Below are 26775 nucleotides of genomic sequence, written 5' to 3'. Positions count from 1 at the left end.
TAAGAGGTTACATCCAGAATCTTTTTATGCTTGACAAAAGAAAATTCTCGAGGATATTTTTGGCCTGAATATTTCATAACCCAATCATTTATTTAGATACACACTCATTCCGTTCGAATGTTCGAGACTAAGACAACATACTAGAGAATTCTTCGAAGTCTCATTCCCGAAAAACTTGTGAAAAAGCATACCTCTCTGAACGTAATAAGTAAATGGCTTATTGCTTAAACAAAAGTAAAATTTTGAATGTAGCTAGGGGTATGAATGATTCAAAAAGTCACTTTTATTGCGAACTAAAGAAATTGAATGAAACATTTGATTTAAAATTGGATTAAAAGTTGCAATGTAACTTTATTACATTATTCAATGTGTTAGTAGTTTTAATGGTGTTATCAAAAATAATCAAATGTTACGTATAAGACATGTATATGAAAACTTGAACGATTGACAAAATTCATATGGAAATATAAGTAAATTTGAATTAAAATATAAAAATCTCATTCAAAAGAGGAATAAAAGTGTTTAGCATGTTAATAATGAAAAGTTCCTAATTAAATCAACTCACCAATAATGATTAAAACTAGACAAGCTTAAATTCTAATACTTAAACGGATGCTTCCTGAATCAAGTCCTTCTTGATTCATTTACAATAAAATGCACAAGAGTTAATCTCCATTGTGGTAGATCTTACAAATATTGTATGATCCAATCCCTATATGCAGCAATATCAGTGAATACTGCAAAGTTCTTTGTGTCGCATGTGAATAAATCTTTATCTTGCAATGAAGATGAAACAATTCCACGAAGATACCATTTATTGTTATATCTCACAACGAATCCACCTCCAGAATCACCTACAATGTATAATTTTAGATAAATAGTTTGTATGATATGGAATTTTTACTTGAACTTACCATTGCATGGACCTCTGTAATACCTCAACGAAAAAAATATTTGTAGAAATAATGAAAAATTTCAAATCATTTTATACCCTTACCTTCCATCACGACTTCCTACACAGAATGTTCTGCTTGACGTAATTTTTCTGAAATCACTGTTTGACCTGAGACAAGTTGCTTCATCAACAACGGGAAGTGCTGTCCAAAATGGTCTATCACTTGGCGTATCAATGCGACTTGTTTTTCCATATCCAGCAACTATTCCATAATAGCCAATCAAATCTTTGTAATCATTTGTAGCTGTCCATATACAAATAGGCTTAACAAAGTTTGTAAATTGAATTGTTCTTGATAGAATGACAATTGCAATATCAGCATCAAAAGAATCTGAGTATGCATTCCATTCTGGATGTAATATGAATCGTTTAGCCGGTGAAACGATAAAGTCCTTTTCATTTTCAAGCGAGCTAATAAAGAACTTTCCTATATAGAACAGTGCTTCTTCGACAGATTTTGGTGCATCATTCTTATAATGAATACAATGAGCAGCTGTGATAATTGCTTTGGATGAAACCAAAGAACCTCCACATATAAATCCACTTTCTCGTACACCATTATGATAATATGCGGCAAGCCACGGAAATTGCCCTTTCTTTGCTGGTTTCCCATTGATGACTAAGCCAGTCGATTCCGGAAGTTTTTGGAATGGCAGACCACATTGTGAATTATATTCTGCAAATTTCTCATATTTATTTTTTTCAAATGGATTTATCCTGTTTGTCGTTTGATATTGTTGAGGATTTCTTTGTATGTTTTGAGCTTGCTGAGTATTCCTGTTGTTTTGACTGTTTTGTGTATTTTGATACTTTTGATTATTCTGTTTGTTGCGATTATGATTCGATTGTTGTAATGGCGTAACGCTCATATTATGTTCCAAATTTATAGTAATGTCATTGCGATATTTGTCTAGAAGAAATGTTCATGAATATTTTTTATGCTTTTGTATCTGAATAATTCAGCTTACCATTTGGATTGGAACAAAATATTCTGTTATTGTAGTAAACTGTAATTAGTTTTGGGACTGGGTTTTGGATTGGAAATCTGATACGATATTGCACTGCGTAACCATTTAATAAATCCTTGTATGCACTTTCCTTGTCTTTTACCAAGCTTATATCTCCAACGTATGCCTGTCATGAAGAAATATGTTATTTTATAAGCTTCTCAGGCACATTTATCAAATTTAAAAATTTCCATATTTAAATATAATTTTCTTCTTTAGATTCATATGACCTTCAACATTCGACCGTTATAAGTGAATGACCTATGCATATGAAGTTTCCGTGCAAATAATAATTGCGTTACAATAATCAATAAATCAAGAAATGGATATCGGTGCCAATAAGTCTTGACCAAAATAAACCAAAAACGCTCGCAATTCATGATTTAATTTCCAAAAACCCTTTGAGTATCTCTAAGTTAATTATCAGTTATAGCTAGTCAAATTGTAAGTTTTTGCAAAATTTTGTATTTCCTTTTTGAAAATTAGAGAAGTCAAACAGATCATCTTGAGATTTTAATTTGCACTCTTACCGTTTTTAGACTCACGGTAGTAATTTTACTCGTTTCGGTATTGCTTCAAATAAAAATAAAATTTGCAAAGTATGGATATCCTTATCTGGAAACTAATATCAACATCAAACTGATCTTGAATAAAATAAAATGCAAAAACTTTTGTGAACATTGTTATACTTTTAACCACTAACATACTTAATAATCGAGTAAAGAAGAATCGATCGAGTATCCCAGCGCTGAACAGATTGAGATGTTGTTTTAAGGCTAATAAAAATCTTAAAACTTGAGCAATATTAAAAACTTGATTTTCATTCAAATATTTTTCGTGTCCATCAAGTAGAACGGTGACCTAACGAGTTTAGTGAAACACTATATATGGGTTTTTTGTGCTAATTTGTGAAAACAAGAAAACAACTTTTAAAAATTTTGTGAAGGTTCCTGCACCGAGATATGAGCATTTAAAGATGCAATTTTTGACGTTCTGGATGTCAAAATGTAACTCCAACATAACAGCACCAAAAAATTTGAAACTTTGCTGGTTTTTTGTGCAACCCATACCCAGTAAAATAAGCCAAAAAAATTTTTCAAAAAAGTTCCGCTACAGAGTTATATCCATTTTTCGATTTAACTGCCGAAAAAGTAGTCAAAAAATCGAAAAAATTTCACACTTTTGAATGTGAAATCTACAAACCTTCACCAAAATTCTTTAAATTTTGCCTGTTTTTTGTGCAAGAGTTACCTAACAAAATAAGCATAAAATAATTTTTGGATATAGCGTATATGGTAAGATATAGCAGTTTTCCCATGCAACCTAAAGTCAAAAAAATTAAACTTTTTGATGATTTTGCATGCAAATTACGCCAAACTTTACCAAAATTATTGAAAATTCGCCTGATTATTGTGCATATGTTACTTAGTTATAAAAAAATTTAACTATAGCTAATATATGGAAATATAGCAATTTGTAGCAATTTTTTGTTAATTTTTTTGCCACTTTACACCAAAAATCTGCTGTAACTTTTCAACAATGGCACTTCCAAAATATATTTTTATTTTCAATAAAAACACAAATTATGAGTAGTAAACTGGCCAAGTTTCAAAAATTTTTATCAAGATTTGCAGTCTTGAGAGTTCAAAATCTGAAAAAATTAAGAATTTTACTAGTTTTTTTACTTTTTATATATAAAAATAGACTTTTTCACTATTTTGCAAGGGAAAATTGCTATTATATTTCCATATGTTAGCTATAGTGTAAGTTTTTATAACTGAGTAACACATGCACAATAATCAGGCGAATTTTCAATAATTTTGGTAAAGTCTTGCGTAATTTCCATGCAAAATTGTAAAAAACTTTGAATTTTTTGAGTTTAGGTTGCACGGGAAAACTGCTAAATCTTACCATATACGCTATATCCAAAAATTATTTTATGCTTATTTTGTTAGGTAACTCTTGCACAAAAAACAGGAAAAGTTTAAAGAATTTTGGTGAAGGTTTGTAGATTTCACATTAAAAAGTGTGAAATTTTTTTGATTTTTTCACTACTTTTTCGGCACTTAAACCGAAAAATGGATATAACTCTGTAGTGGAACTTTTTTGAAAAATTTTTTTTGGCTTATTTTACTGGGTATGGGTTGCACAAAAAACCAGCAAAGTTTCAAATTTTTTGGTGCTGTTATGTTGGAGTTACATTTTGACATCCAGAACGTCAAAAATTGCATCTTTAAATGCTCATATCTCGGTGCAGGAACCTTCACAAAATTTTTAAAAGTTGTTTTCTTGTTTTCACAAATTAGCACAAAAAACCCATATATAGTGTTTCACTAAACTCGTTAGGTCACCGTTCTACTTGATGGACACATGTTTTTCAGGGGTAAAAGGTTGTTCTTATGCATTTTAAAACCATTTAGGAACACACTCCAAATAATTTGCATAAACATATATTTTTTTATTTGCACAAGCCGGTTTTTAGAGCATTGTTGGATCTTGTTTCAAAAATATAGCATAATAAATCACTTTGTCTGTCGATCTTATCTGCATGGGGTGCGAATGTGATTTAGATCCTGTAGGATTTTGTTTTCTGGCCAAGGAAGTGATTTGTATCGTATTATTGAATATTTTCGCTTTTTATTAATCAGTTACTAATCGCTGGGCCAAAAATGCGCTCATATGACGAGTCTTAGGAACGCATTTTTTTAATTTTTTGACGTATGCAATAACTGATAATGAAGTTATTTTTAATAGAGTTTTAAGGCAAGATGACTAGTACAAGAAAATTCATTAAGGAATATGAAACGCCTGAAAACTTTTCACATTCATTCGTATACTTACACTTGGAAGCTTTGCACCCATAGACAATTGTATCTGAATATGATGTTCGGTGTATCCAATAGTATGTGGAATAGTTAAAAAGCCTTCAAGTTGATTATTTCGATCCCTTCCATATGTCCAATAACTATTGCAATAATTTTGTGCAACAATTATTGTTGGAAGTAGAAGTGTAAGTATTAAAATCGTTTTCATTATTTATTTTGTATTGCAAAGAAGGACAGAATTTTCACCTCCATATAGTTTGAAAGATTATCTTCAACTAACAACGGAAATTGATTCTGCAGATTTTTGAATGAATAAATCCAGGCTTGGAATCAACATCAAAAAATATTGAATTTTTAGCTATTTTAGTTTATTGTCATTTTAGTTTCAATGCCTTATATATCTTTTTGGAAATAAAACTTGAAGTTTTGGAATTCTCGCATATGAAACTGGTTCGAACTTTTTTTAATATTTTTTTGCAAAAATAGTCAGAAATTTGAATACTAGAAGATTCAATAGACTCGTGAAAGGTCATGTATAAAAAACTGTAGCTCTAGATAACTTGTTATAAACCGCAAATTATTGCGTAGTGATGGAATTCCTTATTTATAGAAAATCTCTAGCTACGACTCCTTCTATTCCTCTAATGTTTTCATGCTGTTTTATTTATATTTATGCAAATTTAATGTACTTGCTGTATGAAAACTACTCAGGAATGCAATCAGCATTTAAAATAAATATAATACATCTTTAAATGCAAAATATTTCAATTCTGAGAATTCTGCTTGAAATTATCACTAATGCTTTTAACGGAGACTAAAAGAAGAAAAGAAATATTTTTCTGATATCATTGTTCTTCTGATGGGCGTATACAGATTTTCTTTCAGGATGCAAGACATGGACAGAATGATTTAGAGGGATTTTATTGAAAATCGGTAATAGAGGAAAAAATATGGCACATTAAAGTGGCTTGGTGGAGGAATGGTTTGGTACTTGGAATCGTGACTCACAACCACCTCCCTTTGTAAACTACAAGAAGCTATCATCACCGAAGGTCAAGGTTTGGGTGCAGTGGTTTGACGTACCATCACTCATTAAAGAATTATTAGTAACGAAACACCTTAGTATAGCTCTTCTGTATCTGAATAGTAGATCTGGAAAAAGATCGATCAATAAAATTCTTGATAGCCACTGAAATAAAAGGTACGAACAATAATCTTAAGATTGTCATGAAAATAGTTATTTATTGTGAAACTTTATACACTCTTTACCAATTGATGGATTTATAATGTTTAATATTAAATCATATTTTGTACAATCCATGAATGAAAAGCAACTACATCTGTACATACTGAATAGTTGTTTGTATCGCAGGTTCGTAATTCTTGATCATAAAATGATGCTGAAATTATTCCTCGAAGATACCATTTCCCATTTGATTTTATGACAAATCCACCTCCGGAATCACCTAATTAGTGAAAAGCATTTAATTCTTAATACATTAACAATACCTAATTTTATGCCTAATCTTACCATTGCATGGACCCCTTCTATCACTACCACCAATACAAAATGTCCTTCTGGATGTGATTTTTGTAAAGCCGTCGTGAGACCTAAGACATGTTCCTTCATCGATAGCTGTAACAGGAACCCAATAAGGAATATCACTTGAAGTATTTGAAAATTCAGTTTTTCCAAAGCCCGCAATGACGCCACTTTGACCGATAATATCATTATAATTATCTGTAGCTGTCCATAAGCAAATCGGTTGAATAGAACTTGTAATTGGAGTCGTTCTCGATAAAATAACCATTGCAATGTCTCCATCAAATGATAAAGAATCCTTACTCGCGTTCCAGTTTGGATGAACTATAAATTTAGATGCTGCAGCTATAACAAAGTCCTTTTCCTCTCCATAATATTTTATCATATTTTTTCCAATGTAGAATAAGGCCTCATCGGAATTTCTTGGCAAATTTCCCTTTTCATGTACGCAATGTGCTGCTGTGAGAACTGATTTTGCAGAAATCAAAGTTCCACCACAAATGAATGCATTTATCTCACCTCCATTATGAAAGTATGAAACCATCCAAGGAAATTGACCTTTTTTTACAGCCTTTCCATTGATTATTAAACCGGAATGTTCTTCTAGCTTTACTTGAGGTACACCACATTGCCTATTTGAATCTAAAGTTTTGGGTAAAGTATTGGTATAAACTGATGGATCAACTGAAGAAATACGCAATTGCTCAGGTGGTAGAGGTGGTTGCGTTGCCTGTGTATATTTTGGTGTGCTTTGGTATATCGGGATGTATTGTGTTGTCTTATAGTTTTCTGTTGTGGCCATAGTTGGTGATAATGGTTTTGTATGAATTGTATGATCCAAAGTTATTGTCGTTATAATTGCAGCAACTTCTGAAATTTTCATTTGAATGTCTTATTATGTTTAATTTATTTATCCGGTTTTCTATAATAGTCTCAGATGCAAATTTAGCTGTCGTATACGATACATTCGGAAGGCACACGACGTAGAAAAAGCGAAAAATTAAGTCTTTATTCACGTCGTGTGCCTTCCAGCACAGTGAAAACGTAAAGGAAAAGAGTGCAGATATCAAATATTTAGTTCTTATTAGGTACTTAATTTTAACATTCACCTTTTTTTCCTATGCATAAAATTTTATTGTTGTAGTAAACTGCTTCTAATTTTGGTAATGGTGCTTGCACTGGAAACCTTACTCGATATTGTAAAGGAAATTGATTAACTATATCTTGGTATGCTCCAATTTTGTCTTTAATAAGGCTTACATCTCCAACGTATGACTGTAAACCAGAAAAACTGCTATAAAAATTATTTTAAGAATGCACAATATATTTTATATTTTCTGTGCGATATCTTTAAGCATCGGTCATTTAAACTATGCACTTAAGATTCAGAATACCCAATTTTGAATACAAAACACAAGTTAGAAGTGTGCCTTCTATCGATAAATTAAAAAAATGCTAATTTAAATATTTACTCGATAAAGACTCATAATCTCATTTGATTCTTTGATTCGGAAAATTCTGAACCTTCCCCAAGAGCGTTACAAAATAAATGAATGACCCCATAAAAATAAAAAAGAATCGGTCAGAGGTTAATAGCCAGACATGTATGGAACGCAAACAAGGAAAGGTATTATTCTAAATACCTCCTTCTGAATACGTTCCTAAAATTGGTATTTCCATGTTTAATCCCTTGTTCTCTTTCAAAAACCTTACTAAAATAATTTTTTATTCTTGTAGTAGTATGAAATATTGTTTAATTATAAACATCGTACAATCGTACATCATCAATAGTAATTAAAATGTGGAATTTCACCTCCATGATTATTAGTCAAATTGACGACACAATGACTATTAAATATGTTTGAGAAACCAAAGAATGATAAAATAAAATCGAAAGTGATTCAAAATCTTTTTGACTTGATTGTTGTATGCAAATTCAATCGTGAATGAATTTTAAGCACTTACAGATACACTACAATAATAATAAGAATCTAAGCACTGTAATAATAATAATGCATAAACATAAATGTTTATATACTTCCTTTAAAAATTATTATAACATCGAATATATTTGATGGAATTTAATGATGAAATTCCAATCTATACCTACATTAGGAAGTGTTGCTCCGACAGATAATATGATTTTAAGATGATGTTCGGTACTTCTTTGATTATGTGTGAATGAAAGAAGTCCTTGAATTTGATTTTGACTTCTCACATATTGCCAGTAATTAGAACATGGATTCTGTGCAAAAACCAATGTGAAAAAACAAATTTTAATTAATATTTCCTTCTTCATCTTGTTTATTGTTTATATCTTCACATCCATTCACACAGAGAAGCAATTTGGAACTGACAACAAAAAAAAGAATATTCAAATATATTTCGAAAAAGAAACCAGCTTTAGCACTAGTTGACAATTGAGCAATGCTTCATTTGGCACATATGTTTTCATTCAAAAACAGTCAGTTTCTATGCCTAGAATAAAAAAGCTTACCGGGACTAGTTTTCATATTATTTTTGGATACTCAAATATTTTTTGTTCTCTCAATAAAATTTTTATTATCTCTTCTACAATTTTTATTTCATTTCTAGCATTTGATTGAATAATTTACATTAGAATTATTATGATAATTAATATTATTGATATCTAACAAATGACTTAATAAAATCAACTTAAATTAGTTCAATAAAATTACTTAAAACTGGTTTGATACATACTTATGCTATAAATATTCAAATGACACTGCATCCCGTTTTTAATTTATATATTCTGAGCGCATTTTTGGAAAAGAAAACGCTTATAATTTTATTTTAATCGGTTGACTGAGTGGCTGGTTAAGGTGCGATATCTCAGCAACTATACATTTTCTACAATAATTAAATTTTTTTAAACGGTTAAAATTTGAATTTAAAAAATTAAAACCGTTAAGTTATATCTTAATTAAGTACTGATTATTTGGCAAAAATGCGCTTAAGTCCTTTACAATTCGAGGATTTATCAAAAAAAAAGTCTGGGAAATCCAGAAATAAATTAATCGATTCCTGTCATACATTACTTTCAAGGCTCAGATACTCATTTGAAAATTGTATATTTGATATAAAAATGATAATTGTTACAGTTAATTCTAGGTGCTAATACTTTGAACATCTCACTCTTTAAAAACTAATAACCAGTGTTTGAAGTCGACTCGGATTTTGTATGGAGTCAAGTCGACTTGAATCGATTTATAAATACAAAATTCGAGCCGACTTCGACCTCTGCTACTAACTGATATACATACAATTCCCTAAGCAGTATACTAAATACAATCACTAAGTAAACTTATACAACTTAACTAAATCTACTTTCAATAACTATATATATGCCTGAATCCAATCTTTGTAAGCAGCAACATCTGTAAACACTGCAAAATTATTGGTATCGCATGAATATAGCTCCTTATCAAACAGAGAAGATGATACTATTCCACGAAGATACCATCTGCCATTTTGTCTGACAATAAATCCGCCACCAGAATCACCTGAAAAATTTCATATTGTGAATAAATAAAATTAATAAGAAATAGATCATTCATGAAGTTTAGTGAGGAAATGACTTCCTTATTATGCATAAACAATAAAACATTTACAAATCTTCAACTTACCATTGCAAGGTCCTCTTCCATCTCGACTACCTACACAAAATGTTCGTTTAGACGTAATTTTAGTAAAATCATTGTGTGATCTAAGACATGTTCCTTCATCAACAACAGGAAGTGCTGTCCAGTATGGTTTATCACTAGTCGAAGCAGAATTTTCAGTTTTTCCATAGCCAGCAATTACACCAAATTTATTTACAATGTCATTATAATTATCTGTATATGTCCACAAGCAGATTGGTCTGATAAAATTTGTAAATTGAATTGTTCTCGATAATAGCGCAATTGCGATGTCTGCATCATATGTACTACTATAAGCATTCCAATCTGGATGAATCACAAATGATGTAACTGGTGCTAATATAAAGTCTTTTTCATTTGCAAAAGTATTGATTAAATGCTTGCCAATATAGAATATGGCTTCTTCAGCTTTCTTTGGAGTGTCATGCTTATTGTGGATGCAATGAGCAGCTGTGAGAACTGCTTTGGATGAAACCAATGAACCTCCACAAATGAATCCATTTTCTCTCACACCGTTGTGATAATAAGCTGCTAACCAAGGAAATTGTCCTTTAAGTGCTGGTTTTCCATTAATGACTAAACCAGTCGACTCTGGTAAATTCTGAAGAGGTATGCCGCATTGATTATTCGAGTCAATGTACTCATTCTGCTTGACGTATGTTTGCTTGTTATATTGTTGCTGAGGAGGTATTACACGAGCTGGTGCTTGGACAGGAGGACGAGTTGGTGTCGCTCGATATGCTATTGTTGTCCTTACTGTATTTTGAACGTGGTAATTTTGATTATAATTTTGCGCAATTGGTGGTGAGTAATCTTGGAATCTGCTTTCTATTTGTATAGGTTGATTAGGCTGCGTATGCTGAACTGCATGTGGTGCAACGTTATTCGATAGATTGTGCTCCAAATTTATTGCTGTTCCATAAGCTGAATTTAAAAAATGTTTTTAAAATATTTCCATTCATGATTCATGAGATAAATCAGTGGTGGACAACCTATTTTATGCCACTACAAAAAATTGACGAATATTAATTTTTTTAATTTAAATTATTCATTAAAATTTTTTTGACTAGAAAAATTGATATAATTTTTGAAAATTTCTTTCAGACATATTAAAAAACGGAAAAACGGCTAGTAAAACAACATTTCCGTTTACGGTAGTAGTAGTGGCGTTTCCAAAATATTTTGGCGGCACACAGGTTGCCCAACACTGAGATAAATTATAGTACCTTTCTGTCCTACACATATTTGTTGATTATTGTAGACGACAGACACTACTTTGGGCAATGGACTTGTTATAGGAAATCTTACACGATATTGTATAGAGTATCCACGACTTATATCATTCAATGCACTCTGCCTATCTTTTATTAAATTTATATCTCCAACATATGACTAAAAGTAAACAGAGATTTAATTATTTTAGTACAAATTTCATATTAAATGACATTTCAGTACCAAACTTTTATTCCAGAAATTTCAGACTTTACGAGACTTTAAAACTTAAAGACATTCTTAAAAGTAATTGTGACTATTGTTTATAGCAAAGAAGAGGGAAATCCCCGAATTTTTCAAAAACCTGCTTAGAGCCATGTTATTGTTATTATATGTGTTTCTTAAGATTACTAGCACGATGTAGAAGCTTAAATGACAAGTCTACATGTATATTAGAATATACGTAAACACAGAACAGTGATGAGCAACCTTTTATTTTCTGTGGTACACTTTGTTGATAAGCTTCGACCGAAACCACACATGGCATACGGTTCATGACATTTCCAAAAAAATTTCCCGGCATAAAAGTGTGCCGCGACACACAGGTTGCTCACCACTGACATAGAATGTACGCATATTCAAATATGATTTATTGGCTATGACTTACTCCTGGAAGTCGTGCGCTAACAGAAAGTGTAAGTTTAAGTTTATGTTCACTGTATCCATTGTTAGGTGTAATAGTAAGTAGTCCCTCAATTTGACCTGGCGATCTAACATACTGCCAGTAATTTGAGCATGGAGCTTGTGTCACTATTAACGTCGGAAACAAAAGAGCTAAAAATATTTTTATCTCCATATTATTTTGCGTATACGAGATTTAAAAATCTTCTTCCATTCGCTTCAAGAGATGTTTTGAAACTGCTGGAATAAGAGAAAAAATCTTTATTGTCTTCGAAGAAAACCTGGTTTAGCTTGTCCATAATATATTTTTTTTTGTGATTCTCATTTACTTTATTGTTATAAAGGAAGCTCAAAAGTCTAATAAATATCTTTTCTCTTAATAAGATTCAGAAAGTTGTAATTTTTTGAGCAAAACGTGTATCTAATGTCTCATGGAAGCAATCAATATGATAATTTTTACAATGAAAAGTCAATCAATGATCAAGATTCTTATAAGGTGTGCGTTCATCTTTACAAGTTTTTCGGCATCACCGAGATTTTTAAGTGATCAAAACAGATGCTGTATGTTGTAACTTACCAATAGACAAAACGTCTCTATTTTAAATATGTGATCTGCTACGCGTGTGAATATGTGGATTACTATTTGTGTCGAATGCTTTATATATATTTTAATTGGCCATTAAATAGTGATTAGAAGAGACTCTATTAAAATAGTAGAGCTGACCAGGAGGACATTAATCGTGAGATACTCATGCGAAAGTACGGCTGGATAGGTCACTCACTTAGGAAGCATGACACAGCAATTTAGCGAATTTCGGTTGTAAGAGAATGTCTCTTATATGCGAAAATAGAAACTTTAAACAAGTCTTGTGATAAGGCAGATTTTGTTTTTATTGATGGAATTTCCTAATCATCACGATGCGATAAACCGCATTTTTGGTGATTAAACTAAATTGAAATCAGTCGTCATGATGTTGTCAGAACAACCTCACATCGTAACGCTAATACGACAACTCAGCGATGCACAATCCAGCACGTTGAGCTGCTTGGGATAAATTATATGTGAATTTTTGTCTGTTCGGAATAAAAGTCCCGATATACACAAATTATTCATAGTATCGAAGAGACTGTAACTGTTTTATGAATGTCTTGTTACCAATATCTGACTGCTTTGAAAAACTTGTGCCAATCGGGAATGTCCAATTTGCAAGATAAATTCTTGCATTTGCAATAAATTAGTAAAATTTAAAGCTTATTAAGGAACTTTTAATTTAAACTCTCTCAACATTTCGAGTATATTCAGGAGTATATTAGATTTAACAAGTACCTACTTAGCATTCTAACAAAGGATATTAAGGATTTTCTGTAGAATTAATTAGTAATTAATTTACAAAGCATTTTAATGTATGTTGGGGATAATTATATCTTTTTTTGCTAGGAAAGTCTTTAGTTATTTGACAGCAAAAATGCTGAAAGCTGATTAATTAATTGAAAATTGAATTTAATTATATTCATTTTAAATTGATTTATTATTATAATATTCGTGAATATACATCAATATGGATTACATTTTAAGCTTTATTGAAAATGTAATTAATCCGTTAAAATAATTAAATTAATTCATTGCATATTGACGTCGTCATATTCGCTGAATTATAGAGATTATGAAAAAATTTGATGACGTGATGTTGAATCATTTGTTCAGCTGATAGTGTCAACGACATTGATTCTATATACAGCTATGGATGTTTATGAATTGTGCGAAGTTCAATTTTGTTTTGCTTATTTACAAAGTTATAATCACTTGATAATGAAAGTGATTAAAAAATAATAAATTAATTTATTTGCATTTGAAATCTCAGTTTAGCTCAATTCCTTCAGTCATGCGGTAGTGAAATAATTGCATTGTATATTTTTTTCTATAAATTCAATTCCGTTTTTTTATATTTTTTAGATCCCTTTTCGTGAATGTTGTTCTACTTTCAATTTTCCTTATTTCCTTTTTTGTCATCATCGATTGTTCAACGTGTAAGCAACAAAAGCATCAAAACAACGCAAATGATGTGAATCGAACGAAAAGCTTCAAAAATCTGAGTGGCAATGCTCTCGAGGAAGCTGTTATTGATGAAATAGCACAGCAAAGTAAAATCAATTCTCGAATACATTTGCGACATTTGGGGATTTCGAGTATAACAAAAAACATGCTGAGGAATATCTCAAGCATTCATAGTATTGATTTTCAAAGTAATGAAATCACGGAAATTGAGAATGGGAGCTTCACGATGAACGGAAAATTGGAAAAGATTGATTTGATGGAGAATCATTTGACAAAGATAACGAAACATATTTTCAGTGGTAATTTTCATGAATTACAGGAGATTAACTTGTCCTTCAATGCTATCAGTACCATTGAGTCCGGATCATTTGATAGACTTGTCAATTTAGCATCGATAGATATCTCGAATAATTGTATTACGCATTTACATTCGAATTTATTTAAAAAGTGTACTGACTTGAGACAAATCATTTTAAGCCATAACAGGATTATAAAAATTGGTTCAAATCTCTTTCAAATAAAGACAGCATTAAATTTATTAGATTTGTCATTCAACGATCTCAAGGCAATACCTAAATTTGAAATTAAAAGTATCAAACATTTAGATATGTCACATAATAATATCACAGAATTAGATTTGAATCATGAATCGTCTCACGAGAGAAAAAAGTTGGCAAATGTAGAAGAGATTTCTGTTGCATATAATGCTATAACTAAATGTGTGAAAATGAGTGAAATGAGAAATGATATAATACGCTTAGATCTGAGTCATAATCAAATTAATGACATGAATGATTTTCCTATTTTGCTGAATATGGAAGTTTTGCAACTTTCGCATAATAATATATCAAGTTTAAGTGTATACAAATTTAGGGAACGTTTTCCATCATTAAAAGCATTAAATATAAGTGAGAATAAAATTGATTGTGAAGAATATCACGTCCTACACAATAGCTATTCTCGATTGGCCATTTTTATTGATACACATTTTGCTTATCAATGCATAAACATCTCTTCATCGTCATCTGACAGTATCAATAATGAAATGGAAGTAATGAATAAACTTCAATCGAAAAATGATGAAATTCTCAGACAATTAAAACTCAATCGAACTTTTCTCATTGTTTTAACATCAATATTTGCTGTTCTCATCATAATTCCAATAACTTTTTTGCTATACCATTTTCGTAGATATGATACAGTTAAATATATAAAAGGAGAGAATTTGATTGAACAAATTGAGTTGTGATTGAAAATTTTATTATTATTATTTCTATGTCAAATGTTCATGCTTCGGTTGTAAAACAGAAATTACAAATAAAATTTAAGCTCTTTCTAAAAAAAAATCGTCAATGGACTGCTTTTCTTTTCAGCTCGTCTGTGCCTTTATCCACAGAACAAATTCAATAATACTCAAATTGCTTTTGCCATAGCATATAAATCGCCAAAAAAAAATCCATTTTTATTCGATGTAATGAAATTAAAATTAAACGAGAAAATTAAATACAAAAATATGACGATACAGTAATAAAGCATACGTATACTCTTATCTCATTGATTATACACAGTGCAATTCCACGCTCAAATATTTAATCAAAAATATGATTTTGCTGTTCTTTCTCTTTTTTATATTATACATGTTCATCAGTTTGCTGTATTATAGCTTTTACGAGTTCAATTTTGACTAAAGGAAGTCTTGTTTTATTTTATATTGAGCTGAGATTTTAATGAACGAGAAAATTTTAAACTGGATATTGTAGCAAAAAAACAATATATTGGATAAATGTTTCAAGGGATTTACATAAAATTTTATGTTCGTGAAAATTGTATTTTAACAAAAATTAAAGGATTGAACCATAATAAATATTAATTGGATTTAGAATGGTGATAAATAAGTGGTTTTTGAAGTTTTATGTAGACTCTAGAGTTTGAAACGCGGATTAGAAATGAAACAGAATTTTGCAATTTTAGGATATCAAATTACTTTACTCGAGCGACACAAATAAAAAAGAATCTTCTACTGAGCTTTTAAATTTATTTTATTAATACCAAATCGAAACTCCCTCTATTTGGCTTCCAAGTGGATTGACCAATAGTTTTTAATAAAAGAGCTGGCACAAATTTTCCTCAAGTCAAGCTTATGTAGGTCAACACAAATTACATCCAAATTACATCTGGTTTTATTAGTACTGGTTACAATGTTGTTCACATTGTGGCAGAGCCAACAGATTACTTTAAATTAAATTAACCACACTTTTAAGTTTGTGAGTCAAAGTGACTCGGTTACGGAATGGTTTAGTTATTTCGGTACATAATTTATGCAACATAGATCCAGCGATCATGTCGGTATGGGGAATTTTTCACATGCAACGACCAATCCAGCGTCAGCAATTCATCAAGTTTATAAAGTGTGATTGGATTTCAGGTGGACAAATTTAAATTATCACGATCATTTAGAGTCCTATGTATGCAGTTCTATTCAGAGTTGACAGAATTTTGGAGTCCGGACTCCAAAAGTCCATAAAGTCATGGACTCCATGAAGCAGAACTCCACCTTTTTTCGTGGAAGCGCCTTCAGAGTTTATTCCCTATTCGAACAAAATTCTTCATTATGCTGCAATTTTTCGAGACAAAAATCCCAAAACCACCACAAAACTTTTCGTTAGTTTTGTGAATGAAACAATAACCTGACTCAAAATTTTCTAAATCCTCCACTTTAAAATCTGGGGAACTCCTCCCCTTTGAACGCCCAAAGTCCCTGTTCTTAAGACTAAATCAATCGCTAGTAAAATATTGTATTTGTCTTTCATCTTATCATTCAGACTGAGAATATACTTTTTATAAGCTCTGAACTCATTTATGAAACTTTGAACTGTTCTACTGATATCAACTATTTTTAAAAAATCTACTGTATTATTTTCCTTTTAAAAATATTACATTGTCAAAAGTTTGCACTCACTTAAATAAACACTTTTAATCCATTTTGCATTCACAATTCATCCATTCATTTCCTTTTTTAAAAAAATATCCGAAAGCCTGCAATAATATTTATTCCATTCATGAGATGATTTTTTTTTTTTTGTGTGAGAATAAAATTGAAATTAATTTACTGACAAGTAAGCAAGATGAAGAGAAATGCAATAAAACAATTTTTCTTATTCAATGCTATTCTATAAAATGCAAGTTGATGTTTGGAAAATTTCCAGTTTTTTATTCCCTTTCAAGATTGTCAGTCGCATCTGAGATGAGATTCCTTATAAAGTTTATTCAGTTACTGAAAATTTTAACTATTTGTTGTAATTATGTGGTAGTAGTGCTGGTTGCATGCAATGAAGATGATAGTTGGCAACAAAGGGAGATGAAAAATTGTGTAGAAATGAGAATTCGAGATAATGAAAATAGTTTGAATGAGTGGGAAAATTTACATTCTTTTGATATTTCGTTACAACTGAACATGACACGATGGAATTTACAATCAATCAACCAGACATTGCTTAAATCCTTCAATAAAGCCAGAACAGCAAGGATTTTTGATCTGTCAATCAACAAAATTTCCGTTATTGAAAATGGAACATTTGAGCATTTCAACAACGTTCGCATTTTAATAATGCGAGTGAATAACCTTCGGGAGATTACATCACAATCATTCAAAGGTTTAATGATGCTTGAGGAGCTTTATTTAAGTGAGAATGCCATTTTTGATATTGAACGTGACTCATTCCAGAGCATGGAAAATTTACACACGATTGATTTGACTGAAAATTGTATTTTCCGGATCAAACCTTATATCTTTCTAAGAAATTACAGACTCATCGACATCTATCTTAATTATAATTATTTGAATGAATTACCAATTTTGATGCCATCATCACAATTTATAAGAAACTTGAATGTTACAGGAAATAGATTAACTAATATGACATCCCTGCTGTACTATAAAAATATCCAATCATTAGATTTATCTGAAAATACCTTAATATTCATGAATATAGCAGGTCAAATGAATGATTCAGTGGAAAAGGAAAGTGATGGTTCGTTTATCTCCTCAAGCGAAAGCGAATATGATAATAATGATGAAGGAAATATGCAACAACATCGGCGACAAAGAGCACCGTTCTCATTTCAACATCCTGAAAATCCAATGAATAGACGAGTGAATTCAAATATTGATGATCGTCTTTCTAACCCTTTACCGGATTCAGTTGGAATGAGATATAAACGTGCTGCTGCACGAACGAGCATTGATATTGAGTACAATAGTAATATACAATATCTGATGGACATTTTCCGACCGGGCAGGATATCCGAAGAAGCTATACAATCTTTAATCAAAATTTCATTGAACGAAAATGTGTCGGAAAACCTCAAAGTTATGATAGATGTTGCAATTGACTATTATAAAAATCAGAATCCGTATCGATTTCGTCATGAAATATCGAAAATTAATGACAATGAAGAAGGTAATGAAAAATTTTCTGTGGTTTCGTTTGTCTCCTTTTTAAAAAAATCAATCAGAAGCCAGACGAGAAGAACGTCACGTAATGTGGATGAACGTTTACATTTGCAATTGTCATATCAACAATTGGAACAATTATATAAATACAGTAGAATAAATCAAATGGAATATTTTACATGTCGAAATTGTTCATTGCATTCAATTGATTTTCTGGTGCAATTTACTAAATTGAAATATGTTGATGTCAGTAACAACATGATAAAATCTGTCGATTGTAAGCAGCTTGTCTCACTTAAGCAATTGGAATATTTACTTGCATCTGACAATAATATTGTGTCTTTAAATTTTACATCCATGTTAAAAACCTGGCCAAAGCTTCATGTTCTGAATCTAAATAATAATCCTGAATTGAGTTGTGACCTAGTTAGAAAAATGCAAAATTCTGCATACTATCTGTACAAAGTGTTTAAATTACAAGTCAATAAATGTAAATAAGCTAATATGTCTTCACAATCCTTTTCCCATGCCGAGATAGAGAGAGGGAAATTCCAAACCAAAGTCAATATTTTATATCGTATCTAGTGGAGCATCATAATGTGAATAAATAAATATGTATCATTATTTTTCAGTTAAATAGTACATACTGTTAAGGTAACAAATGGTGAAATATTGTTATAAAATCGCATCATTGACCTTTACCACATAATGAGGATAAAATTAATGTTGGTATGTTTATTCATTAAACGATCATAAATTTCCTCAACTCACTGCCTAGAAAGATTTTAATGCTTTTATCTTCTACAAAATCTTTTTTGAAATGTTGATTTTAGTAATGAGCTTTTGCATTCATATTGTCTTTTAAAAGTCAACTACTGCTATGTCACTACTATATTGTGTATAAGGGAACCAGAGTTGGAATGCAGGTTGCCAGCTTTCGCCGATGAATCATTCTGTAGGTTGCCAACTTCGGCCTGATGGCCTCTTCCGAAGAACAACATTTCACCGACTGGTCCTTTCCACAGGTTGTCATCTTCCGCCGGTTGGCACATGCCGCAGGTTGTTATCTGTCGTCAGTGGACACAAAAACCTGGCTATTGCCAACTCTAGCGTTGCGTAATTGACGATCGTACTCTAAGATTTTTAAATAATATAAATTATGCTGACTCTTAGCATTCGACTTTAAGGGGGCTAAAAATGCGCAATCAGCTATGTGATACTGAAATACTTCCAATTTTTGAAAAGAAAATAATTCAGTTTGTTGTATGAGCTAGTTAAGTGCATCATAGAGCTAATTATAAAGCAATTTATGAGTTTCCTCACACTTTGTGTACACAAATATGATTTAAGAAGATGAAAATATGGAACGTGTATGGCGCTTGAGGTCATGTGAAGATTTTCAAATTTAATTATAAAATGTATGAGTATCTATAGGATTTTAAAATTGCAAAATACGATAGAAAGAGTCAAGCTTAAGTGTAGATACCTCAAAAATGTTCCTGTATATATGCACACATATATTAATTTATTCGAAACAAATATTAAATGAATCCCCTATATGAATATATATTCCAGAATTATGTTGGTCACATAAAGCTACATATCTACAAGATAATTTCAATTTTAATATGTATGAAATGCATATATGTGATGCTTCAACTACAAATACTTGTTCCTACCTATAGATACGAAAAATATGACAGTCAAAGGCATATGAATTGAAAGCAATATAAAGTCATCAATAATGGAATTCTGGTTCGACCGTAATTGAACTGAGTGTTCATAATCTTCTTCTCACTTTTCTAACTGAAAATATGTTTTGTACCATAATGGCAATTTGAAGCTTTTTCTACAAAAAAATTATATATATAACTATTTTCAATTATGCTGATAACATTTTGTGCTTCACACAACAAACAATTTTGTAGCATTTTAGGATTCTCATTCACATTTATCCTTTTTGGCAACAAAATGTGCAAAAAACACGGAAACTGTTTTATTGGAATTTATAGAATTTTCTCTTTGAAAATCATTTTCACACACTTTTGTACCCCAAATAAAAAGGGAAAGACGATAACACATACTAAATGTCTTTTCTTCTATTTCAGACGTGTAGTTGGAGAAAAAAGCTTACTGTTTAATCTTGACACAGAAAATGCTTTCCACAACTACTGCAAGACATTTGTGGTTATTCTTTGTCATGCTTTTGAATGCAATCTGCTTCAAGAAATATTATTTCAAAAATTCAATTGAAGATTTGTTTCTCAACAAGAGATTGGTGCTGTTGATAAAAAGAACGTTTCAAACAAAATTGTCAAAGAGAAAAGTTTTGAAAATTATTTTCCATTGAAATCTTGTTTACTCTTGTTTTCATAATAATCTATATAATAATAAGCTATTTAAGGGTCACATGGCACAGATCTATTTTTATTCTCACTTTTTTTGCTCCTTAAGTAAGTGAACAGAAAGTTATGCAAATTTTTATCGAGTTTTTTTTTCTTTAGAAATATGGAGTTTGTTTTTATGTGACTTTCTTTGACTATTTAACCATAAATGAAGCGATAAGAATTTAAATAAGAAAAGAAGAAATGAAGCTTTAAAAGTGCTGTCGTTTCCAACTCTTATAAGTTCATTATTGGAGAATAATAAAGAAAAATGAAACTATTTTTAACGATAATGTTTTGAATGGTATTATGTAAGTCTGAAATATTTTATGCTGCACCAGAAAGTATCTTTGTTCAAAATTTTAATGAGTGAGACTAAAAATCGATTACATTAGTGTAGGGCATTTTGGCTATAGAAATTGTTTTAAGGTACACCATTTATTATTAAAAATATTCTATGGCATACCAATGAAATAAATATGCTGAAAATTATGTTGAAATAGAATTAAATCATAGCGTTAGTGGAGTATTCAGGGGTCGAATGGGATGGGTTTAAAGGGACTCCTGTTAGGAAAATATTCTTCAATTTAGTAGGATTTTCAATATAAAAGTCCAAAAAACAGTCCGCCCCCCTAAATTTTGGAGTTCCATACAAAGAAATTTCAAATTATCATCCTCATATCTGTTTACAATCTTGCCTACCGTTTATCCTGTTGACGCTTTAATTCAAGCTTGTCACTAGAAATTGTTAAATTTTATAAAAAAACTCCCTAGTTTTGTGATTTCAAATTGTTTCCTCGTCACACCTGAGACCATGTTCACTATTCAATTTGAGAAAACAGGATGTTACGGTACACATATTGAGGAACACCACTATAGCTACTTTAAATTAAATTTTTAAATTTTAAAAGCTTTAGTCAGAATGCTACATATACATACACATATTTTAAAAATCAAATAAAAAAGGATTAAAATTTAAAATAATAAATTCCTATGTCCTCAATCAAATTTCATAAAATGGAATTGCATTTGTGGAATGCACGAATAGATGTTTAGAAAAATAAAAATAGCAAAATATTTAAATTTTTATTGCAGTAATATGATAAAATGAATTTTCAAAATTCAAACATTTTCCATAAAACAAGGTGAAAATAGAATCACAGAAGTTGTTCGCATTGCCAATTGAGGTTAGTAATTATATTTTAATTTCGATTTTCAATCGACTGACAATTTCCCATCGCTTCCGTATTTTTCCCAAAAAATAAGCATTCAAATTAATTATTTCAATTTGATTTAATTTTATACAAACAGAAAATCAGAGAAAATAAAGGGAAAAAGTTGATAAAAAATTTAATACTTGAAGTGTTCATGCCTACAAGCAATTAAAAAATTCGTTTGATGTGGAAGGAAAGATAAACGTGTATGGGTCACACAAATGAGAGGTGAAATTAATATAATACAAATTAATTTCTCAAATAGACTTTTACCACCACAAAAGCAGGGCGGTTTCCACGAACGCCTACCATTTAATTTAATTGGACTATAAATGAAGTGTAAAGCGCTTTTCGTGAGCCTCATAAATCGAGCAAATTTCTGATTCATTTTAGTATACTTCCTTTCATTCTTTCCTCATTGTTCTCTTCTCATTGTTTTTAAATACCAATGTTTCATTGTTAATTATGTGTGAAGCGAAGATAGATTATGATACAAAAAAATTCCATCGGAAAATGGAATATTTCAATAGATTACAGGTGGTTTTAAGCAGGAAGGATTGGAAATTGAAACCATTTGTGCCTTATCAATTATTTTAACAAATATTTAACGGCATTTAACTCTTAATTATGTTTATTACCTGCTAGTTATCAGTACTATCAGTGGCCTAAATGCTAGCATGCTTGTCTCACGTTTCACAGGGCTTGATTTTCAATCTTCAGTTCATGCTTGATTTTTGAAGTTTTTTTTTTCTCCATTTTGCGGTTCTGGTTGTAAAGTTTGGTTCGCGTGCTGGTTGTTTTTTGAAGACTTTACTACAACAATGATGAATGCAAGTAATATCTAAGTATAAGTAGTTCTTATAATGTACTTGTGTTCAGCATTTTGCAGTGTTTGATATTGACTCTGATTTCTCTTAATCGAAATGCTCCCAACTCATAAGACGGAGCTCTTCAGATCTTATGATGTAATCGATGAATTTCGATAGCAATTGGTCTTTATGTTCAACGAAGTAAGCAGTTGTTGGTCCTTTTTGATTTAAACAGAAATCAGACAAATAGAATAGAATAGTTTTGCATCTCCAGTTGTATAATCGTTTGACTAACGTCTTGGATAAATAATATTTTAAATCACGTTTAAGAAAGATAAGGCATGGATTCTCTTCCAATTCCTGAAAATGACTAAAAGTTTTCAATTCTTCTTTTTACTTTAAAGTAAAGCAAAGGAAAAGTTTTCAATGTTTGTTCTTTAAACTACGTGATAAATAATGTGACTTCCATACAAAGAATAGATTATGGAACGAACATAGTAATTATAATTTTAACAGAATTATGTGACTATATATATATACATATAATGTGTATGAATAGGATCGGATGAAGATCTAAATGAGGTCAAACAAATTGTTTTGGAATCTTTAATTTGTTTGTTTTTAATTGAAATTGAGAGAATTAGATTTATCATCATAAGAAAAGCAATGAATACCTGCACATATTCCCAATGTATGATGCAATGATAAATGAGATTTTCAAAATTGTCAAAGAGACAATCATAATTAATTATTAAATGCAAATATTTTTAATTTAAATTGTGTCAATTAACAGTCTAAATTTTATTCCCAACTATAGCATAAAAGCTAATGTTTAAACAATAATATTGACTGAACTATTCTCTCTCTCTATTATTCCATAGTCATCGTTCTGCACTATTTATAAAGTTTTTCCTTTTATCGATTTTCACCCGACGTCCCGCTCCTCCTCCTTTTGAGTTATTGTTTCACTAATTCAATTAAGCTTGTCTATCGCTTTTGAATGTTTGCCTTTGTAAAAAAAAATGCTCGTTGTTAATGCACGATATTGCTATTACAGTGACTTATAGCTTGCTTTTACGTGTTTTTGTGATTCTATTTTTATTTCATACCGAAACGTAGTTGTGTAAACATAAATTATAAATTTCGTGGTGACAATCATCCAAGTGCAATGAATTTTATTCAACAATTTTGTGAGTACAGACCATTCCATTCTAATTGGTAATCAACAGTGTTGATATCATGGATATAAATGTATTTGTAGAATGATTAATAAGTCATATCCTATGCATCAACACTGTTATTCAGTAAATAATTCTCATTCAATAATATATAAATTGAGTGCTGAATAGCAGACATAGATGTTGACGCTCTCATTAATTATTTATAATCATTGTAATTTCAGTGATATTGGCTACGCTGTTGACAGGACTTATCGCCATAGCTTACAAGTTGATATTTGATTATGAATATATACCAAATCTTGTGTCGATTGATACTATAAAGGATAGATACTATGACTTTATAATTATAGGATCGGGAACGTCAGGAAGTGTTTTAGCTTATGAATTATCAAAGCACTCAAATTATACGGTATTATTAATTGAAGCGGGTGGAATTTTTAATGGATTATCGATTATACCTATATTGAGTACAATGATGCAAGGTACTGAAATGGATTGGCAATTAAAATCGACACCGCAATTGTATTCATCGCGTGGCTTAAAAAATGAACAACAATGTTTGTCTCGAGGAAAAGGAGTGGGTGGATCAAATCAATTAAATTACTTGTTGCATTTCAGTGGCATTCCTAAAGATTTTGATGAATGGCGTAAAGCAGGTGCTGTCAATTGGAGTTATGATAATTTAAAATGCTACTTAGATCGCCATGAAATGAAGGATAATGGTGAATGTGAAAATGACACCGATTCACCAAAGCTATCCATTATACCAATGGAGAATGAAACGCCATTGACTCGTGCTTTTATAAGAGCGACAAAAGAATTGAAGGGAAATTTCAACCCAAATGTTTCATTGAATCTGTCGAAGTTTACAACACGGAAGGGCGTTCGACATACAGTTTTTCATGAATATCTACGGCGTGCATATAAGCATAAAAATCTCTCAATAGTCGTACATGCGAGAGTAGAGAAAATTGAATTTAATGAAAACAAAGAAGCAATATCCGTTAAAATTGCAACACAGTCTCAAGTGACACGAATTAATGTGCGAAAGGAAGTGATTTTGGCTGCGGGAACATATCATTCACCACACATTCTAAAGCGGTCGGGAATTGGCGACAAACATGAATTGAAAAAGTTTGGAATCGATTTAATTCATCATTCACAGTCAGTAGGCGAAAATTTATTCGATCATATGAATTTTCCATTGTTTGTGTCCATCAATGAGTCCGCTACTGTCACAAAGGATAAAATTCTAAGTGCCCGTGAGATTTATCGATATCTGGTTGATGGTGCAGGCGTTTTGTCGACAACAGCTGTTATTGGTTCCGGTAGATTGAACGATTACGGTCTGATACTCTTTGGAGCGGGAAGTGCTGACGAGGAGACATTGAAGCATGTTGCAAATTTTAAGACAGATGTATTTCGTGCTTTCTTTCCACTTTATGCTAACTCAAGTCAAGAAGGTTTTGTTGCTCTCAGCACATGCTACTTGCCAAAGAGTCGAGGAAGGATTATTTTAAATCCAAAAACTTTCGGAAATGATTTTTTGATTGATCCACAATATTTGAAAGATGATTATGATATTGAATGTATGATAAATGCTATCAGACTAAGCATAAGATTGATTAAGTCAGATTCCTTTCAAGCAATCGGAGCAACAATCCATTTTCCAAAATTACGGCAATGTCAAAACTTCGGGCCATTTGATGACCCAAATTATGAGCCAAATGATCGATATCTTGAGTGTTTATTAAGACATGCTGCCTTGACAGCTCATCACCCAGGTGGAACATGTGCTATCGGTAGTGTTGTTGATAATGATTTGAATGTAATTGGTGTCAAGAAATTGAAAGTTATTGACGGAAGTGTTTTTCCTTTGCCACTTTCTGGCTATCCAAACTCAGCGATTGTTGCTGTTGCAGAAAGAGCTTCAAAATTAATTATAAATGAAGGACTGAAAACTGATTAACCAGTCTTTAAAGTTTTGTGTCTAACAGTATTTAAATAAAATAATTTTTTCATACTATTCATAAATGTTAGGTTAACTTCACCTCCCCACAGTACCTTACCAAACCTCTTAATGTAAATTACATTATGTAATAAGTGACCGGCCTAAAAGCAGATATGGACTAAATACTGAGTGAAAAAGATTTATTGATTAAATAGTTTGTTCCATTTAAAACAGTTAATAGTTCTATTTTTTGACGTCATATGTTGGTCGTTAACTTAGTTGTCGTAATTTTTATTTTGGTATTTTTATGTCTGTAATGGAAAGCACCAACAATTAGTATGTTATATTGTACTTATTTATTATGGCTTCCACAAACAAAATAACAGTAAAAAATACTGTTGATAATAAGAATCCGTCTAGGTTTCCTAGACTTTGAACAAACAAGCATGCTTATGTTGTATGATTTTATAGCAATCATTATTTTTTAGAAAGCTTATTTATTTACTTCGTTAGCTTGCACTTTCATACATAAATGGGATGATTGCTATGGGTATGTAATGACTAAAGCTGATTATCCTTCAAGACCAATTGGAAGTTCAAAATCTTTTCTGTCACTTCAATCCAGGTGTTTTTGACATTTCCGGTAAGTGCTGTGCACTCAATTGAACGTCTTGACATATGTCCAGGTCGTCTGAAGTCCTAAAAGTACAGAAACAATTGGATATCGACTCAATGGTAATTACTGGAAGTATAAACAGTAATAAAAAGGAGACTATGAAAAAGTGAAGACATTTTAGAAATCAATGGAAATGAAGAATCAGTTTACAGTCTTACTTTGTAAC

The 26775-nt window shown here is 31.0% G+C and overlaps 5 protein-coding genes across 6 annotated transcripts; 3 read left to right on the top strand and 2 right to left on the bottom strand.

Moving 5' to 3' along the window:
* Positions 1-326: 326 nt before the first annotated feature.
* On the bottom strand, positions 327-5052 carry LOC139087125 (serine protease gd-like). 2 transcript variants are annotated; one of them, XM_070635839.1, is made up of 5 exons: positions 4804-5052; positions 1924-2089; positions 998-1865; positions 915-937; positions 327-854 (listed from the first exon to the last, which is right to left on the bottom strand). In XM_070635839.1, exons 1-5 carry the CDS (start codon positions 4993-4995, stop codon positions 688-690), a joined length of 1416 nt encoding a protein of 471 aa, XP_070491940.1. In that variant the 5' UTR covers positions 4996-5052; the 3' UTR covers positions 327-687. The 2 variants fall into 2 exon arrangements, with proteins under 2 accessions (XP_070491940.1, XP_070491941.1); XM_070635840.1 differs by having other exon boundaries at positions 915-928.
* A 971-nt stretch (positions 5053-6023) lies between these two features.
* On the bottom strand, positions 6024-12129 carry LOC139087352 (ovochymase-2-like). The gene is made up of 9 exons (XM_070636141.1): positions 11872-12129; positions 11219-11384; positions 9978-10916; positions 9689-9854; positions 9569-9632; positions 8441-8629; positions 7440-7605; positions 6319-7200; positions 6024-6253 (listed from the first exon to the last, which is right to left on the bottom strand). The coding sequence occupies exons 1-9, from the start codon at positions 12058-12060 to the stop codon at positions 6084-6086; spliced, it is 2931 nt and encodes a 976-aa protein (XP_070492242.1). The 5' UTR covers positions 12061-12129; the 3' UTR covers positions 6024-6083.
* A 1599-nt stretch (positions 12130-13728) lies between these two features.
* On the top strand, positions 13729-15225 carry LOC139087207 (chaoptin-like). Its single transcript, XM_070635958.1, has 2 exons — positions 13729-13773; positions 13840-15225. Exons 1-2 carry the CDS (start codon positions 13769-13771, stop codon positions 15188-15190), a joined length of 1356 nt encoding a protein of 451 aa, XP_070492059.1. The 5' UTR covers positions 13729-13768; the 3' UTR covers positions 15191-15225.
* A 2323-nt stretch (positions 15226-17548) lies between these two features.
* On the top strand, positions 17549-23623 carry LOC139087351 (vasorin-like). The gene is made up of 2 exons (XM_070636140.1): positions 17549-18401; positions 23619-23623. Exons 1-2 carry the CDS (start codon positions 17549-17551, stop codon positions 23621-23623), a joined length of 858 nt encoding a protein of 285 aa, XP_070492241.1.
* Positions 23624-23930: 307 nt separating this feature from the next.
* On the top strand, positions 23931-25951 carry ninaG (neither inactivation nor afterpotential protein G). The gene is made up of 2 exons (XM_070636139.1): positions 23931-23991; positions 24204-25951. Exons 1-2 carry the CDS (start codon positions 23970-23972, stop codon positions 25949-25951), a joined length of 1770 nt encoding a protein of 589 aa, XP_070492240.1. The 5' UTR covers positions 23931-23969.
* The last annotated feature ends 824 nt before the right edge of the window (positions 25952-26775 follow it).

Source organism: Chironomus tepperi, unplaced genomic scaffold (genome assembly GCF_022539635.2).
Source record: "Chironomus tepperi strain 1889 unplaced genomic scaffold, CSIRO-AGI_Ctep_v1 contig_100, whole genome shotgun sequence".
Classification (NCBI taxonomy): domain Eukaryota; kingdom Metazoa; phylum Arthropoda; class Insecta; order Diptera; family Chironomidae; genus Chironomus; species Chironomus tepperi.
Note: the sequence above shows the minus strand (reverse complement) of the source record. Positions and strands in the feature narration are given on the sequence as shown.